Here is a 20,579-nt window from a genome sequence, read left to right on the forward strand (position 1 = left end):
TGACATGTGTGCGTTTGTGAATCAGTGGCAAAGGGTGACTGCTTAAGCTGATGGTGCACCAGAAAATGTGCTGCTGCCATATGGTTTTAAAACAAGAATTTTGATTTGCTCCTGCAAAATTATATCTGATGCCCTCACTCCTCCTTCAGTCACCCCATACCCCTTCATTGACTTTTCCCTTCTCCTTCAGCCCCTCAAAACCTCTTATTGACCTCTTCCATCCTCCCCTTCCACACACCCTCTCATTGGCCTTCCTGGATCTCCACTTTCCTGCCCAGCAGCTTCCTTTCATGTTCTGCCTGGTACTCCCCTTTCCCTGTGCAGCAGCCCTCTCTTAATCTATCTCCCCCCTGGTTACCCTTTTCCCACACCACTGGCACCGGTGGCTTTCCATCTCTTGCTCCCTTGGTCTCCTGTTCCTAGTGGAAGGAGCAGCAGTGACTTTCTCTCTGCAGACATGGCAAGAGGAATGGTGAGCCACTGATGGAAGATGGCAGATCAGGTCGGTCAGCTCTCCAAGGATACTGGAAGAAGAAGTGAAGTAGCAGTAGTTCTGTGCAGGTCTCTTGGAATACTGGCTGCATGAGCCCCTTTGCCATGCATGTTATAAAATCCAATGGCTGTGCGCAGATGCCTCCGTATTTTAAAATCCACAGGTGCATTTGCGGACGGCCTGCTACTCGCGCGCGCAGGGGGGGAATTTTTAGCAAAATCACATGCAATTGGAACCGAGGTGTACCTATGTGGAGGATGTCTGGAGAGCAGAATCCTGGCACTATGTAGTGTTGTAGGCTGATACGGGGCTTTAGTTAAGAACCCAAACCATGGAGCACTGTGGTTAAGCGAGGGCATTGCGTGTAGGTGCTATGTCAGTATTGACGGTATCGATGGCAGCATAGAAGCGGCCTCAAGGGTATCGTCAAAAATATAGATGAAAAAACATCGATGGACCGGGCAGAGCAACGATAACAGTGACGGAGGCACAGACGGCATCGGCGTAGGTATCGATGGAAACGATGTGGCATCGAAGAATCGACTAGACATCGATGGCATTGAGAAATTGATACCGGCATCGACGGAATTGATGGCCGCATCGATAGGAACAGCGAGGACACCGATGGAAATGACGTGGGTGATGATGGCATCGATGGATGGAGATGGGTGCCGACGGCATCGGTGACATGGCCATGGGAGTCGATGGCATCGACATAGGCATTGACGAGGGTGTCGAGAGCATCGACATGGGCGTCGACAGCATCGACAGGATGGAGACGGGCACCGATGGCATTGATGGGATGGAGACAGGCGCCAACAGCATCGATGGCACCGACAGCATCGATGGAACCGACAATGGCATCGATGGAACAGACAATGGCATCGATGGAATTGACCCAGGCATCGATGGAACTGACCTGGGCATTGATGGCATTGACCCAGGCATCGATGGAACCGACGACACCAAGGTATGCATCGATGGCATCCACCCGGGCATGGATGACATCGATGGAAAAATCAGCGCCATGGATGAAAACATTGATGGCACTGAAAGAATCAATGCGGGGATCGATGGCATCAATGGATCGTGGGGGGAGGGGTGTCGATGGCATCGAAAAAGGCAGGACGGCCTGGATGGTAGCGATGGGGGCATCGACTGCATGAAGGTACCGAGGTATGAATTCAACAGAGGCCCTGGCAGCAATGGTAACTATGGAAGTCCCTATCCCACTAGCGCTAATAACCAGGCAGAGAGTCACAGGAAGACACTCGCAGGCTATGTGGGGCTAACTGTGAAAACATAGGAAGAGGGAAGGCCGCCATTTGGTTGGTAGGCCGGGGAAACCGTAGTGAGGTGACAGGAAGACTGAAAAACAGGGCATAGTACTCACCGAGCATCGATTAAATGTACGCGAAGAGAGACCCATGCAGGGAAAAAGTGTTTGTGAAGTAAAGGTTTAAATGTTTCCGTTAGGAAAAATTGTGAGAATTTCTCACAGAGCTCCTAACCACTATGCTTACTGCAGAGTGGAAAAAAGAAGACTGAGGGGAGACACCTGTGGTCACAGGGATAATTGCAGGCTGAGCATGCTCAGTGCACTCAGTGTGCCAGTGTCAGGCAAAGCTTTATAGAAACTTTGACAGAAATGTTTACTGTAACATGGCTCCGTCCACTGACATCACCTATATGTGAGGACTACCATCCTGCTTGTCCTGTGAGAAAAACAAACATAAAAAATGGGGCATGCAAATGTTAACTTGGAAGTCATACTGTATATATTGTTGCACTGTGATGGAAGGGAGCGCTAGGGGGCGCTCCCCATTGCGGGACAAGATGTGTGTGCCCTTGCGGAGGGACGGATCTTCATCTGGGAATCTGGAGGCCCTGACCCTCCACCGGACCTACAGGCTTCCATGAGGCCACCAATGCAATGGTGGTCTCTGAGTGGTCCTCTAACCACTCCAAGCCCTTTCAGACCTGCCGCTGGGTAACAGCAAGAAGTGTCAGGCCAGACAGAGGCAGGTGGATGGAGACATCTGGCACAGGATGAAGAGATGAAGACTCAGGTGTTGAGGAAGACGAAGACAGGCGAGGCATGGCATGGCAAGGCAAGGCGAGGCATGACACAACAAGGCAAGCTAAAATCAGGTAGTTAAAAGTCCAGAACTCTCAAGAGAGTGCATGGCCTCCGCCACTCACGGACACTCAGTGAAGAGCAGCACGGAGAGGAGGACAAACAACAGCCCATTAGGAGGTCCAGGAACAGGAGGAAGGAGGACGGTGAGCAAGGTCCCTCAGGTGCCCTACACAGCTGGGCTGGTCGCAGACCACACTGTCCCCTACGCGCCCCAAACAACCAGCCGGCTGGTCGCAGACTATGAGGGGAGCGGGGCCTGCCCAGGGAAGGACAGACATCAGGCTTACAGACATCAGGTCAGGCTGCCATCTGGGCCGGCAGACATCGGACACGGAGGACGTCAGGACATGACGGACCAAGAACATCAAGGCAAGGAAGACATCAGGAACATCAGAGACAGAGGACGTTGGGAACGCTGGGACATCAAGGTATGCTGGAACACTCGACACATTAGCAGAGACCAGGAACATGGAACATCCAGAGAAGAGACCAGGAACGAAGAGGGATCCCAAAAAGAAGGTATGCCAAGCTGGAGCAGAAAACAGGAAGTCCTGGAGAGAACTTGCTCCTTGCAAAGGCAAAACTAGACTGACCGAGAAGGCCTTTTGTAGGGCTAACCAAGGAGACGCCCAGGGAGGAGCTTGCAGGTGGGGCCAGAGGGACCACTCCCTACTGGCCCTTTCAATCCAGAGAGAAGACGCGGGCCCGCCCCTAGGAAGCAGGAAGAGGAAGCAGGACCCTGGACAGCGGTAATGCTGCGAAGAGGACAGAGCAGGAGACGCTGGGCCTCAGACCAGCCCCAATGTGGGTGGCGGCTTCCCTGCTGCCATAGGTGCGCAGAGGGTGGCTCCAGGCCTGCAGTGAGACGGTGATGCTGGCGGCAGCCCCTAAGCTGCTGAAGAGGAGCAAACCCACGGCTCCTGCTGCGGTGAAGAGGACACAGGTGTGGCCTCAGCCAGTCGCAGGTGCAGCGAAGATGGTGGCCTCCGGACTGCGGAGGAATAGGGCTGTCTCAGGATGGCTCCTGCCACACTGGAGCATGGCGGCACAGCCCGCCATGCTGAGGAAGGCGTGGGTGGTCTCCGGACCGTGAGGGAGCAGCAACTACAGCCTTCATGCCGTGGGAAAGGCCCCGGCTGCTGTGGCCTCTGGGCCGCAAAGGTAAGAGGCAGCACGAGCTGAATTGCAACTTATATCATGTATGAGCTCAAGTCAACAAATAAAAAAATCAAATGGCACTCTTCAATGAATATCTGCCCCTCTTTAAGGATCATAACCAGGGAATTATCTCCACGTTTTTAGCAATGATCAGGCCCAGAATGCAAACAGGATTTATTTCCTATTTGCTAATCTCCTAAATCACAATGAATCAGTTTTGAAAGGTTTCTAACAAAGTGCATGGGTGTGGTTTCCAACTCAGTACTTTCTCAAGAACAGCTAGGAGCAGCAGTAGGTTTTGTGACTTGTCGTCCAGCTCTGTTTACTAGGTAAAAACAGGGCAGGTCCCAGAGTAAAGTTCTTTTATAGATTATGTGACCAGGTATGCCCTATTCTGGAACTTGCAGCCTTGGAATTTGTTTTTGGACTGTGAAATCAAAGAATGCTTTGGGACAGGAGCAAAAAAAAAAAAAAAAAAAAGCAAATGAAAAAAGACTGCATAAATGAATAAAGAACAATTTTATCACTTCAAGGCCTGCATCTGTGGCTCATAATAGACTACTGGTTAGAGAAAACTGACAGGTCGGCCACAATGAAAGCTGCTACTGGGGAAAAATCCAAGGAAATGCAATTAATGGTTTAAAAATAAAAGTAAATTATCAGTTTTAGCTACAGCTACTATTACTACTAAATATTTATATAGAGACAAAGGTGCATGCAGCATTGTACAAATACACAGAAAAGACTTCACAAGCTAGTTAAGAGAGACAGACAAGGCAAATAAGAACTTGGAGAAAATCAGGGAAAAGACAAGTCTGAAAGGTGGGCTAAAGTAGGATAAGTTCCAGTTTACGATACTTTAAGTTATAATTCATTCCATATTTATATGCCTCACTGTTCTATGTAACGCTCCTAAGCGAATTTTTGTAGCTACATTGTAAACCGGTGTGATCTGTATTCTTACAGGAACATCGGTATAGAAAAATTATAAATAAATAAATAAATGAGGTGGGAATCACCATATCTAATTGAGTAAAGCTGTAAGAAGTGAATCTTTGCCCCAGAAAACAATCTCTAAACAGCTGCCAGTAGGACTATTTAAGGAGAAACAAATCTACATTAATTTCCTAGCACAACAACAAAAAGAGAAATGCTTTGAAGCAGGATTATTCAGTAGTGGGCATTCTGATTTCTGCCACAGCTGCGACTTACTTCTGGACCTTCTCCGCAGCCTCCTGTGAGGCCTGCAGTGTGAGCTGGAGCTTGGCCTGCAGGCTGCTTTGCTCTCTCAGACATTGCTGCAGCTGCCTCCCCAGCTCTTCGTTTTGGTGCTGGGTGATGCTCAGGACATCCTCTCGGTTTCTTAGAGCTTTCTCATAGGTGTCGATGGCAGAGCTGAACTGTTCCTTCAGAATCACTTCTTGCGATAAGGACTGGTGCAAGCTGTGCAAAAAGGAGATCGAGTTTTATGCATTTATTCACTAGAACCTTTATCCTCAAAACAAAGTGAAAGCCTCCCCAAGCAATAACTTATCATTAAATCTGTAACAAAACACAGCATATGTGTAAAATATTATGTATCTTATAGTTTTAACACACTAATTTTGCTGGTCCTTGAAAAAGGTGTCATTACTGCACCTACAAAGCCTCCATAATGAATCCCATTCAAATGAGTGTTTATAAACAGTAATGAACAGGCACCAAAACAGGAATCCAGTGAAGCCCCTTAAATAAATACTCGACCAAAAGATACAGTTTAGATCTGTTAACAATGCTGCAGGTTCCGGCCATTGCCTCAATTGCTCTGAGGGAGGTTCCTTTCCAGCCCTGTTCATTTGGAGATCAAGCACTGAGTAAAAAGAAAGCAGCCAGTGAAGGAGGGGGGAATTAGAAGGTGAAGAAAATAGGGAATTTTTAATGCTTTCTAATATATGGAATGTTGGAAAGAATTAAAGGTATTGATGTCTATCTGTCCATAGGGCTAATAACTCTCCAAAAAAGGCATAGAAATTCACCAAATTTGGCATTCAGGAACGAAAATGTAATTATATTGGATAAGTTTGAAAACCAGAAACATCAGATCAGAATTTACAGAGAACCAAGCCTCCGAAAAAATCCACACTGCTTTTAATAGGAGAAAATCCACATTGCTTTCTATCAGAAATTGCTGGAAACTGTTTGAACTGTTAGAATTCTGACCCATGCTCCATTCCAAATGCAACACCTCCCTCCCCCCCTCCTCCTCACCCTACCAGACATTTGCCACTGAGCAACACAGCCAGAGAGAGAGACAGAGATAGGGAAAACAACTGAAGCAACTGGCAAAGGATGGAAGAAAAAGGTGCTTGAGAAAGCATAGTGCAGTTGCTTACCTGTAACAGGTGTTCTCCCAGGACAGCAGGATGATAGTCCTCACAGATGGTAGTCCTCACAGATGGGTAACATCATCAGATGGAGCCCGGCATAAAAAACTTTTGTCAAAGTTTCTAGAAGCTTTGACAGGCACACAAAACATGTCCAGCATGCCACTATCCGTGCATCCACTCGAGGTCCCCCTTCAGTCTCATAACATATGAGACTCGTAAAATAACAAAAATGCAGGAAAACCAACTCTGTGGGGTAGTGGGCAGATTTCCTGAGGACTAACATCCTGCTGTCCTAGGAAAACACCTGTTACAGGTAAGCAACTGCGCTTTCTCTTAGGACAAGCAGGATGGTAGTCCTCACAGATGGGTGAATACCAAGCTCCAGACTGTTCCCAGCAACAATAAAGACCAACATGTACTGAACAAGGTGCTAACAGGCACAAAAATAACTGAGGTACTGCTGGAAGGTAGGGAGACAGCCTGGTCTCAAATAGAGAGCCCTAGGCAGGATGAGTTGGGTTTAAGTCTGGAAGAGATTGCGCAGGACAGATTAGCCGAATTTCCCATCTTGTTGACCATCCTTGCCCAAGCAGTAATGGGCAGTGAACATGTGTAGGGAGCTCCACGTCGCAGCCATGCAGATCTCGGCAATGCTGCCATAGCCCTCACAGAGTGAGCTTTAACTCGGGTTTCTAGCTGAAGGCCTGATCACGCATAGCAGAATGAGATGTAAACTGCAAGCCAGTTGGATAAGGTCTGTTTACCCACCACGACCCCAGTTTGTTCTTATCGAACAGCTAGTTGGACTGTCTATGGCCTGCTGAGCATCCTAAGTAGAAGGCCAAAGCTCTCTTGTAATCTAGATTATGTAGATCCCGTTCCCCCTGATAAGAATGGGGTCTCAGAAAAAAGGTGGGCAACACAATGGACTGATTAAGGTGAAAATCAGTCACAACCTTAGGCAGGAACTTGGGATGTGTACAGAGGACCACATGATCATGAGAAACTTTTGTGTAGGGTGGGTACGTCACCAAGGTCTGAAGCTCGCTTACTCTATGAGCCGAAGTAACCACCACAAGGAAGAGGACCTTCCAGGTGAGGAATTTCAGCTCACAGGTGCGCATGGGCTCAAAAGGAGGATGCATGAGCCATGCCAGCACTACACTGAGATCCCAGGAAACCATGGGGGGCCACAGAGATGGCTTTATCTGCAGCAGGCCCTGCATACGATAGGCTGAACCAAGATGGGCAAACCAGAAACACCCCGATGGTAAGCACTAATCGCGCTCAAATGGACTCTGACCAAGGTGGTTTTAAGTCCAGCCTCAGAAAGGTGCCACAAGTAGTCCAAGAACCTGGAAAGTGGGCAAGTAAATGTATCTAATCCATGCCCCACACACCACATTTAGAACCTCTTCCGCATCAACTTGTAAGACTTCCTGGTGGAAGGCTTTCTGGAAGCTACCAGCACCTGGGCGACACTGTCTGAGAAAGCCAGTGGCTGAAGGACTAGGCGCTCAATATCCAAGCCATCAAGGCTAATGCCTGGAGGTTTGGAAGGCGCAGGGTGCACTGATTCTGTGTTATTAGATCAGGTACAGTCCACAGGTGGATTGGATCCCTAGTTGACATAACCTGAAGGAGAGGAAACCAGACCTGTCTGGGCCAGTGAGGTGCTATCAGGATCATGGTCCCCTGGTCCTGCTGGAGCTTCAGAAGAGTTTTCATGAGAAACGTAAGAGGAGGAGACCCGTGCCCCAATGAAGGATGAAGTCATCAGCGGGTGGACAGCCGTCTGTTCTGAATACAGAGCAAACGTTGCTCACTTTACAGTTGATTAGGGAGGCAGACAGGTCCACATCCGGAGTTCCCCACAGGTGGAAGATAAGGTTTGCCACTTTTGGATCCAGCAACCACGTGTGCAGGTGAAAGGAGCAGCTTAAACAGTCTGCCAGCACATTCAGCATCCTGGGCAGGCATGTAGCCCGCAGGGACATCCCTTGCGACAGAACTCAGGACCAAATCTCTACGACCTCCTGGCAAATAGGAGCGATCCCGTGCCTCCTTGCTTTTTGATGTATCACATCTCAACCTGATTGTCCATACGGATCAAAACCACTTTGTGGGAAAAGCGGTTGCGGAACGCCCAAAGCATGTAACACATTGCCCGAAGCTCCAAGAAGTTTATTTGACACAGAGCTACTTGAGCGGTCCATTGACCCTGCGTGTGGAGGTTGTCCACATGGGTCCCCCAGCCCTGGGCAGAGGCATCGGGGGTAAGCACTATTTGAGATGGGGCAGCCTGGAATGAAATTCCCCGCTCCAGATTGGAGAGACTCTCCCATTAGGGTAGGGAGGTTCTCAGAGGTTGCATGATGGAGACACGGGCCTCAAGGTCTTGGGATGCTTACTGTCATTGAGATCACAACATTCATTGTGCTCTGAGCATGCAGAGATGGGCTAGCAGGTTAACATGAACAGAGGCTGCCATGTGGCCCAGCAAGCAGAGCAGTAGGCGGGCTCTCACATACTGACTGTTGCGCACCAAGGTTGCCAGCGAGGATAGGATAAGAGCCCGGTCGTGAGGCAAGAATGCTTTTGCCTGGGCCATGTCCAGTCTGGCTCCTATAAAGTCTAGCTGGGGAGACAGGCAGAGGTGGGACTTCAGGTAGTCGATAAAAAATCCCAGAGACTTCAGCATTCACATGGTCAGGGCCAAAGCATCCAGAGCTCCTGCTCGAGAGTTGTTTTTGACCAGGCAGTCGTCTAGGTAAGGGAAGACATACACCGCCCACCATCTGAGGTGCGCTGCCACCACTGCCAAGCATTTGGTGAAGACACGAGGGGATGAGGCCAAGCCAAATGGCAGCACTCTGTATTGGTAGTGAGCCTTCCCCACCACAAAGCGCAGATACTTCCTGTCTCTTGGAAAGATTGTGATGTGGGCATAGGCATCCTTGAGGTCGAGGGAGCAGCGCCAGTCCCCCTTTTTAAGGGGGACTGGCACTGCTCTAACCACTAGGAATAGCCTAGTGGTTAGAGCAGTGGACTATGACCCAGGAGACCAGGGTTCAAGTCCTGCTGTCGCTCCTTGTGACCTTGAGCAAGTCACTTTACCCTCCATTGCCTCAGGTTCAAACGTAGATTGTAAGCCCTCTGGGGATCGAGAAATACCTATAGTACCTGAATGTAAACCGGTGTGATATCTTGATTGAGATCGAATGTCGGTATATAAAAATAATAATAAATAAAAAAATAAAAACAAAGTACCCAGAGAAACTATTTTAAACTTTTCCCTTCTGAGGAATTTGTTCAATGCCCTGAGATCGAGAATGGGACACAAGCTCCCAGTTCTCTTGGGTATCAGGAAATATTTCGAACATAACCCTCGACCCTGGTGTTGACGTGGGATGGGTTCTACTGCTCCCACCTGTAGGAGGGCTGAGAGCTCTGCAAGAAGTATGTCCTGTTGGGCGGATGAACCCCACAATGTACATGGGGGAGAGTCCTCCAGGATTTCTTTGAAGTTCAGTCGATACCCCTTATGAATAGTGGGGACCCATCGGTTCGAGGTGATGATCAACCAATGATGGGCAAAGCAGAGATATCTGATCCCCACTGGGGGATATGGTGGCAGGGGTATGACGTGCTGACTCATACTCCCTTGCCTCCAGTCAAAACCCCATCGCTGGAGCCTGTTGGGAGGCCGGCTAGGGCCTAGGAGTCCTCTGTTGGTGGGAGCAGCCCCTAGAAGCAGTGCGGGGCGTGCAAGACCGAGAGGCAAGGGGATAATATTTCCACTGCCTATAGAAAGACCTCCTAGAACTTAGTCGGGGAGGTTTCCATGCGGAGGACGGCGGGTTCGAAGCACTGGCGAATAGCTGTTGAAGGGTTTCATGGTGAACCTTCAAATGGGCTACCGCATTCCTGACTTTGTCTCTCTTGTACAGGGGAGGTCAGCCAATTTCTCCTGGATCTCTGGCTTTAGGTCAGAAGCATGAAGTCAGGGTATCCTATGGCCACCAATGCCCACGACGGCCACCCTGGTAGAGGTCTCAAAGACATCGTAGGTGGATCTCACCTCATGTTTTCACACATCAAAACCTTGCTGCGTGATAGCGGACAAAGACTCTTACTGCTGCTGTGGGAGACATTCCACAATTTCTTGGACCTGCTTCCATAGGTTGCAATTGTACTGAGTCATGGGCAATGAGCATGGCGCCCTGAAAAAACTTCCTGCCCAAGGAATCGAGCACCCTATGCTCTCACCCTGGCAGGGCCGGTGCATGGGTGTAGGAGTGTTTGACCCATTTGACAGCAGACTTCACTACCACAGACTGGTGCGGGGAGGTGGCGTCTCTCGAAGCCCAAGGACTGTTGCATGAAATAGATGGCACCCACTTTCCTATTTACTGGGGCAATGGATACTGGGTGGTCTCACATCTGAAGAAGGAGGTCCTTAAAAATGTCACGGATGGGAACAGCCACTATTTCCTTCGGGGCATCGATAAATTGGAGGACCTCTAACACCTTATGCCGCACATCCTCTGTGAGAAGGCAGAAGGGGTTGGTCTCGGCCATGATCTGTGCAAAGCCTATGATGGAGAGATCCTCCAGAGGAGACTGACACCTTTCCTCCGGGGCCGAAAGGTCCGAGGGAGGATCGTTGGAAATCTCGGAGGACGACTCCGAAGAGTTGTCTCCCCACAGATCATAAGGTCCCTCTTCCTCGCTGAGGTCTCCTTGGGGCCTACGTGGGTGTGGTCTGTGCAAATCCCCAGACCTGGGCACTGAGGGCTTCGAGGGAACCAATGGCACCGAGGGGGTTGATGCCCCCTGTGGAACCAGGGGCATCAAGAATCTTGGGAGGCCGGACGGCCCGGGCAAGGGCTCAGCAAGAGAAGGCCTCAGGACCATTGCACCAGATGGCATCAGCAGTCGGTGCACATCTTCCTCCTTGGAGGATCCAATGATGGGAATCCATCAAAGGGGGGCATCGGTGGCCGCTGGGGAACCGAGGATCCCTCAGGCACCAGTTGTATCGGGAGTGCTCCAAGCAGGACATCTAGACGCTCGAGCAGGGGTGCCAGAATGGATGGTATGGGCTCCGGCACCGGTATGAGAGCTGGTGGCAGGGGCGGTTCAATGCTCCATAGGGCTCGGAGAACCGCACACTGTACCCTGTGGTCTAGCTCCTCCTGGAAGTCCTGTGAGGACAGGACTGATGGACAGGGATGAGGTGTTACCGGCACTTCCTCAGAACTCTGAGAAGGCACAGTGCCCAGCACCAGTATCGGTCGGGAATACCTGGGACTCCCGGGTCTTTTGGAGGGTGGGGCCTCCTCGCCATGGGGTTGCTTCAGTAGTGGCACAAAAGTGGCCAATGCCACACTGGGACCAGTGCCATGTGTCGATGGCGACTGGTGTCGGTGTTTCCAGGATCTCCCACAATGCTTGTCCCTGTCCAGCATAGCTCTCTGCTTCAACGGCAGGGGAGAAGAAAAACTGATACTTCACGCGTATCCAGCATAGCTCTCTGCTTCAACGGCAGGGGAGAAGAAAAACTGATACTTTACGCGTATCCAGCATAGCTCTCTGCTTCAATGGCAGGGGAGAAGAAAAACAACCAATAAGGGCGGAATAACATAGTCCGGGTAAAACAAATAAGCATGGGTGTAGCTTGCTTATTGCGGCGGTTACTACCCCTAACTAATCAAGCTTGATATTTCACTTGGATGCAGCTCCATCACTGCTCTCTACATTAATGGTGGGGGTGGAAGGGAAATAGAACCAAAGGTTACTAAGAGCCAAGAGAAACAGATAAGTATGAGAAAAAAGTGTGAAGCTTGCTGGGCAGACTGGATGGGCCGTTTGGTCTTCTTCTGCCGTCGTTTCTATGTTTCCCTTGTGCCGAGGAAGCTGAGGATCCCGATTTTCTTGAAAGTGGAGAGACCATGGAAGAGTGGTCACCATCTCCACGGTCCTTAGACGATACTGCCGGGGGTGTGAAGAGGGAAAGCGTATCACGCAGATCCCCTCGACCCCATGGCATAGATGATTCCAACACAGGCGTGAATGGAGAAGACTTTTTGGAGCCAATAGATTTCTCCATTTTATCACGCCAAGCACAACAGCCCTTGGGGGTCATCTGTTCATACAGTTGACACCGTTGGATGTCGTGTGGTGCCCCCAGGAAGAGGAAACCAACCTTGTGTGGGTCCGTGATAGACATGATCCGTGGGCACTGGGGGCACCGGCAAAAACCGGACAACGCCATGAAAGAAAAAATAACCAGCATGAGGTCGATGGCAAGCAGCCATAGAGGAGTGGCGCACCAGGAATCAACCACAGAGGAGGTATAAAATTTTAATCTACTGCTCCGAGAAGGGCACACCATCTGGAGAAGGGGGACCCAGAGTTTGGATGGAGAAGAACTGGGAAAAAGACAAGAAAAAAACTCTTAAGAGCTGAGCTCCAAAACTGCGAGGCAACTGCAGCACGGAAAAGAAGAAACTGAAGGGGAACCTCATGTGGACAAGAGGATAGTGGCATGCTGGGCATGCTCAGTGTGCCAGTCAAAGCCTCTAGAAACTTTGACAAAGGCTTTCTGTGCCAGGTTCCATATGATGATGTCACCCATCTGTGAGGACTATCATCTTGCTTGTCCTAGGAGAAACATGTACACACTCCACCCCCTATTCTTATACCCTACACATACCACCACACTCCCCCAATACACTCTCTCACACCAAGGCACCAAACACACAACCTCACATGCACCCACCACTCATACAAACACAAACTTTCCGAAAAACAACCCGAATACCCTACTCAATACTTCCATACTTCTTACACACATGCCATACATTCCTACATGCCCGAAACATCCATGCTCATCCCCAAACATCCCCACATATACATTTGCCCCAGCACACACAAAGAAAGGGAAAATTAATGACATCTTCTCAATTTACACCCCCCAACACACCCTTAAATGCACACTTTTCCCAGCCACACACCCACACCCCTGCAAATGTATTCCCTAACTACACAAAAACAACCATACTCCCAAAAACCCACATCTCACAGTAATCTTTACACCCTCAACCCTGCCATACTTTATTCCCCACAGAGCTCCTACTCACACATCAACCTAACCAAACATTTATATCCATCCTATCCTCCACAAGTAAATACACACCTATAATCCTCAGATGCCCCTTTGCATATCTCTCCACACACATCCAACTTACACACAGACCTCACATCTATCCACATAGATATACTCCCATATACACTCACTCCAACTACACTGCCTACACATAGCTATATCCCCCAAAACACACTCCACAAACCCCCCCACCCAAAAACATACACCCATCCCAGACATCTATCCTCTCAGACATCCCACTCTTACACAGATTCCCACATTCAAAAGCACACACCTCTAACATCCACACCCACCCATCCAAACACACACACACACAGACATCCCCCACACCTCACCTATACCTCCTTCACACACCCACCCCCCTCCATTCCCCCTAAACATACCTTCACCACAATTCCCCTCCCCCATCCATACTCACATACACCTTCTACAAATCTATCTTGGAAACAATTCCCGAAGCCATACCTCTGCATACTTTCCTACTTGTTTAAAATTAAAAATTAAAACCCTTCAAATTTCCTGTGTACCAAATTGAAACATCAGCTTTGAAAGACCTCTTTTCACAAACACTACAATTTCCCAGCTTCTTATAACTTACTAGTGAGCAGATAAAAACTAATTTTTCAGAAAGTCAATCAGCAGCAGCTAACAGCTGTATAGAGCATTACTGGTTCTCAGGCACAGCTGTGGCTGGACCTTGCTTTCAGTGTGTGCCACACTTCAGACCAGTCTCGGTTTTGTGTATGGCATTACCAGCTTCCCCATTTATTCCCAGCATTGCCCTAGCAGCACTGGAAGACAGAGGAAGCTTATAATGCTATACTGGAAATCATGATGGGCTTCAGTTGTCACTGCTACCTAACTGGGTCCAAAGAGCTCTAGCTGCCCTGCACCAGTTTTCCAAAATATCTAATCTGGCACTTGGTTGCCTGGCAACAACACATAGACAGCTTTGAAACAGCAGTATGAGTGAGAATGGGCATTTCAACATCAAGTGCACTTTTACGGGTTATAATAGAATAAGCAAAAACTACAGACAAAAATGTTCTGGACTGGTTGCCATAGTGATGAAGCAGAACATGTATTTTTATTTTCTGTTTTTGACTGTAAATAAACCCCTCATGTTTGCCACAATATAAGCACCAGAGACAATAGCAAAATTGTTATCAGAGAAACAGTAAATGTGTTTATAGCAGACCTTTTTCAAATCAAAGTGTATTTTCTAGTACAATGGCATCAGTGTAAATGAGTAACTATTAAAGGAAGAGATCTTTTTCAAAGGAAAAGGTGCGAGTTTGAGATTACACTATTCAGTTCTGATTCAGGGGAAATCATGGGGCATAAACTCCTCCCTCCCCTTCTGCCTGTCAACAGAAAATGACTAATTCACTGTGCCTCCTCTAATCCAATAGGGCAAAAATAACACCACAGCCCTTTCTCAGCTTCTATACCATCCAGAAATGGGTTGTTGGGATAGCCAGTCCTGAAGGTGGATGCATGTATATTTATGAAATATTAAATTATGAAGAACACTGGGAGCTGTTCTAATGAAAGGTGTTAGATGCATGCAAATTTTTATTACTATTATGAAAGTCTAGTGTTCTGTGTATCAAGAATGATTCTTTCCCTGCCAACAGGCAAATGTCACATTTTGTGAACAGGGGAGAGAAAGGCAAGTATCTCTCTCTTATCGGCCAACACCTATAACTTATAGCCATCATTGTGGTTTCTCCCTACCTCATCTTGATAACATTCAAACCTGAAGCTGGAAACAGCTCAAATTACAGTTAACCCAGCTACAATTGCATTTATAACACACAGTATTAAGAAACTTTAGTACAGACTACACCGGGGATATTGGAAAAGCAATTGAACTGGAAATCTGTCATTTCATGTAAAAACAAATGCATCAAAATAAATAAACACACGGCGCAGAATATAGCAATTATTATCTTCTTTTGAGCCTTCTTTGCCAAGAAGACAATCAAAAAGAGAAAAGTTTATCTAATCACTCAGAGACTGAAACCCATATTTCAGATTTTCAGAATAATTATTTAGAACAAAATGCAACAATCTAGGACCTCAGAAACCACTGCTGGCTATTACTGACTCCATAAACCACAGCTCAAGCATAGCAGAGGAAGCGGTGGGCAGCGTATCTATGTGCATTTATGTGTGTGTGTGTGTGTGTCAAAAAGAGAGACTCTCACAGCAACAATGTATCAGTAAAATGCTCGATCACCTTCAAGTACATTAGCTGGGTCACAAAAACCTTTACATTTCTACTATTGTTTCCCCATGATTGGCCTTTAGGTTAATACTTGTTCTGGACTGTTAAACAATGACAAGCTGACGACAATAATCAACAGGGCTCTCAATTCTTTCAAATTTAGGATGTATAAAATTTTCTGGCAGAAGGTCATTCACTTGCTTTGGCAAATGAAATTAAGAAAATGGCTTTGAAATCCTGCACATTTAGGAAAGTTGCATGAATACCATTTAAGTGGCTCTTTACAATGGCAGTTGTTCCAGGCCCAGCATAACAAGAGGCCCATAGGACTCTGGCAGGAAAAACCCACACCACTATGAGATGATGCGCTGGCGGGATTCCCACTCCCCACCATCAATAGCAAGGCCCTGCGGCAGCGGCACAGAGCACTGATGTGCTGGCAGGGTTCCCACTCCCTGCCAGCAATAGGAAGACCTGCAGCAGAGGACAAGGCCCTGTTGGTCCGCCGGCGATTCTCCTGCAGCCAGCGACCGGAGGGGAAGATCCAAAGTGTATGTAAGGACTGTCTGTGTGTGTGAGAGACTGTGTGTAAGAGTCAGAGAGTGTCTGTGTGTGTAAGACTGTGTGAGAGAGTGCCTGTATGTGTGAAAGACAGTGCCTGTGTTTGTGAAAGAGGGTACCTGCCTGCATGTGTGTGTATGTGTGAAAGTGCGTGCCTGTGTGTGTGAGAGAGGACCTGCCTGCATGTGGGTGAGAATATGCCTGCCTGTATGTATGAGAGAGTGACTTCCTGCATGTATTTGTATGAGAATGATTGCTTTCCTGTGTATGTGTGTTTATATGAGAGAAAGTGCCTTTTTGCTTGTGTGTATGTATGTGAAACAAAGTGTGTGTGAGAGTGCCTGCATTCATGCGTGTGTTTGTGTGTGTCAGAGAGAGTGCCTGCCTGCTTGCATGTGTGTGTGTGTGAGTGAGTGTAAAATAGATTAAAGTTTATGTGCCCTCCTCCAATCTACAGCAATCTCAGGGTGACTGGAAATATAAAGTTCCCAGGTATGGCACACAGAATTTTTAAAATCCTTACAAGTTTTAATTATTGGATGTGATGTGTCTCCTGTTTTGAAATATTTTATTGGTGGTTAGTAATTTTCTAAATATGTTTTTATGTTTTTTTAAATTATTGGATGTTGCTCTCTTCATCTGATTTGACATTCTTTTTATTGGTATGGTTGATGTTTTATATTTCTTGATTGTATTTGATGTTTGCACTGCAAACAGAGTCTGGCTTTGTGCAATTTCCAGTTCTATTTTTTGGCTGTATGTTTTTATTTCTATTTTATAATTTCTTTTTTTTTTTCAAGTTTGTCTGTGTTCTGCATGTCCTGATCTCCCAGATATTTTGTCAATTGTATGTATTTTGCTGATTTTATTATGTATGTCTATTGTTATCTGCTAAGATTCTTGGAATAGCAAATTACAAATGTTTTAAATAAATAAATGTGTGACTGAGGTCAGGGTTTTAGCAATTGGCATAAGTCAACTTTGGGAATATGCAGGTCTTATATTTTTGTATTTTAATTAGTATAGGAGGACATGAATTTCTGTTTTTCTTTCTCTAGTGTTGAGTTGCAAGAGTCTGGCTTCTCAGGGTCTGCATGTTTCTCTTTCTAGTTTGTGGTCCCTTATTCTATATAAGGTAAGGGTCTTCTGCATGTAGTTTCTGTGTAGGGATCTATAGTAGGCTGCATTGTTCTGCTTTTCAAAGAAGAAGGATAGCATCAAGTGTAATGTTTGCAGTGCTGTCTTTTCATAAATAGTGTTGCTGTTTGGGTCCTGGGACTTAGTGATATGATGGTATGGTAGGTTTTTGATATGGCTTCTAAGTGTCTCTTTTGCAGGGTTTTGTTACTTCATAAGTGTATGGCAGTGGAGGAATGTTGTGTTGCTGTTACAGAGGAGACAATATAATTGGAATATATATCTTATATGGTGAAGGACAAATATCCTAGTTCTGCTTTGCACCTATTGTTGGGTGGGGAGAGTGGAGACATAAGGATGGAGAGAATTAATCCACCCTGTATTCCATATCTTGCATAGACTGTAAGTGCTCAGTTTTGACAGCAGAAAATAATCACAAAATGCAACCATTTATCTATTAATACTTTTTTGTAAGTAATCATTCATGCATGTAAAGCATTGCTTTAAAATAAATTATGTAACAGTATATTGTTTCTCTGTTCTTTACATGGGGATGAGATCAAACTGAGAAAAACACAAGGAAGCCCATGCAGGAAAGTTTGTCCAGGGTCCCATAAATGGTTCAAGTGCCCTGTTTGTCATAATCAATATTGTCTTCCAAAGGAAACTTTTTCGTAGAGTACTCAAAATGATCTGATCCCACTGACTTCTATTGTACCTGCATCTCTCTAGCCATCTAAACTTACATCCTTCTGATCTCAGCTCTTGATTTTATTTCATCCTGTAATTCTGCTGCATGTACCTATTTTCCCTGTCCTTATTCTCCCATCGCACCTTCCTCTTTCTCTTCCTCCCTAATCAACACTATATTGTTTAACCTTTCTGGGTGTTTTTCTCATAACTTTAGTGTCATTTTTTTTATCCTTCTTTCTATTTGTGCACCTATATTACTCTTCTTGTTTGAACTTGCCTCCTACAGCTTTCAGTCATTTACCCTTGTTCAACCCTTCCTCTCATTTCATTCAATTAAATTTTAAATTAAGACTTTTATTCAGAGATGTGTCTTCTTGGGCCACAGACCACTTTAGTTTTTCAGGATAACCAAAATCTGCATCCTATTCTGATTCTTAGAGCAAATGTATACACACATCTCTCAAAAAACAGTGATTGTAGACATCCTGAAAATCAGAACTGTTTGCTGCCCTAGAGGATCAGATATAAACACCACCTTTCTTATTCTTTCAAGACTTGTTTATAGCAAAAGCATCCTGTTTACTCTTCTTCCTTATTCTTTGTTTTACTTTTCCAGCTTATTTTAAACTCTGCAGCTCATCCCATTTTTTGTATCTCCTGTAATTATTATGGGGTTTTTTTTGACACAACAGTTTCCTCCAGCTCCTTTGGGCCACCAGTTCAGTTTGAACCAGGGCTGGGATGATGGTGCTAAGAGTCATCAATCACAACTACCCAGGGGTTTTTCCTCATATTTTATTCCATCTCCCCGCCCCCCCCCCACACACACACAGACTGAGGTCAATATTTAAAAAAATGCCCAAGCACCTAATTTAGGTCTAGATTAATCATTTTGCTTTAAAAATAGCGCCTGTGGCAAAAAAGGGGTGTGGTTAGGCTAATTTTCCTAGTATTGCTCACACCGTATTATTTTTGCATGCTACATTACTGACCAAACAGGCTTTTATTGCAATTGGTTTTTGGGCTGCTGGCTAGAGAGAGAGAGAAAGAGAACCTCTATAGAGGCTCACAAAAAAGTTAACTCTTTATACCACTGTAAGATGAGGCACTAGTAACCCGGGGTGAAGTTTGTAAGGATGAGTTGGGTTTTGGGGGGCAATTTTACATGCACAGGCAAACATAAGAACAGCAAGGTTACCATCAGTGCACTCTCCAGCTAGCTGCAATCAAGCTAGGGAGAGAGAACATGGCACAAATCTACTCTTCCTTCACCTTTCATCACTCAAAATCACATTAAATCTTCACTGATGGTAACTGTGCTGTATGTTCATATGACTGTGCATGTAAAACTGTCCCCCCAAAACCCACCTTACCCCACAAACCTCACCACGAGTTTATAATGTCCCCTCCTACAGTGGGTTTAAAAGTTCAAATATAAGTGAGCCTCCACAGAGGCTCACACACTTTCTCTCTCTCCCCCTCCCCCCCGGAACTGGCATTTGCGATAGTGTTTTGGCCGGTAACGCAGGCCAAAACAGGTGAAGTTATTTCTGGCATTAAATCCCGCGATAGTGTGTGTTCCTTTATTGTACACTATGGGCCAGATTTTAAATGCCCTGCGCGTGTAAATCCGGCTGGATTTACGCGTGCCGGCGCACTTATTTTGCATAGGCCGCCGGCGCGCACAGAGCCCCGGGACGCGCGTAAGTCCCGGGGCTTTGTAAAAGGGGCGTGTCGGAGGCGTGTCCTAAATGACGTGGCGTTTCGGGGGCGTGACGCGGCGTTGCGGGGGCGGGCCCAGGGGCGTGGTCGAGGCCTCCTGACCAGCCTCCGAGTCGGGTGATGGCACGCCAGCAGCCCGCTGGCGCGCGCAGATTTACATCTGCTTTTAGCAGGCGTAAATCGTGCAACAAAGGTAAGGGGGGGTTTAGATAGGGCTGGGGGGGTGGGTTAGGTAGGGGAAGGGAGGGGAAGGTAGGGGGAGGGCGAAGGAAAGTTCCCTCCGAGGCCGCACCGAAATCGGAGCGGCCTCGGAGGGAACAGGCAGCGCACGCTGGGCTCGGCGTGAGCAGGTTGCACAAATGTGCACCCCCTTGCGCGCACTGACCCCGGATTTTATAAGATACACGAGGATCTTAAAAAATCCAGCGTACTTTTGTTTGCGCCTGGTGCGCGAACAAAAGTACGCGCTCGCGCAAAATTATAAAATCTACCCCTATGTTAACTGACTCTCATTTCCATTTACTCTGCCCATACTCCTCTCACTCAAATACTAATTGTAAATTTGCATACGCATTTCGCAATGCGGGATTTATCACAGGCGTTACAGCGTTATTGCGGGTGTTAGGGCTCTAACACATGTGATAATGCCCTAATGCGTTTTGATAAATGACCCTGTAAGTTAAGGCAATTTTCTGTTGAATCTAGTCAGCTAGATTTTCAGCTGAAAATCAGCCAAAAGCTTGCCCCAGGAACACTCTCCCCACTGCTGCCCTGATCTTCCTCCCCTCTTATGTCAATGATCCCCAAGTTCTGAATGTGTTTGGTCCCTTCTTTGACAATGAAGTGAATAAATTAATAATGGCTAGCTATAAGCTACTGCCCACTACCAGCAACAACTACAGGCAACA

The 20,579-nt window shown here is 47.0% G+C and overlaps 1 protein-coding gene across 1 annotated transcript in view; it reads right to left on the minus strand.

The window, feature by feature from the left end:
* Positions 1-20,579, minus strand: part of MIPOL1 (mirror-image polydactyly 1) — a 1,009,124-nt gene that overhangs the window by 100,077 nt on the left and 888,468 nt on the right. The window contains exon 13 of the mRNA XM_029598907.1: positions 5,004-5,234. Coding sequence (XP_029454767.1) covers positions 5,004-5,234 — 231 coding nt within the window. The remainder of the gene's footprint in view (positions 1-5,003; positions 5,235-20,579) is intronic.

Source organism: Rhinatrema bivittatum, chromosome 4 (genome assembly GCF_901001135.1).
Source record: "Rhinatrema bivittatum chromosome 4, aRhiBiv1.1, whole genome shotgun sequence".
NCBI classification, from domain to species: domain Eukaryota; kingdom Metazoa; phylum Chordata; class Amphibia; order Gymnophiona; family Rhinatrematidae; genus Rhinatrema; species Rhinatrema bivittatum.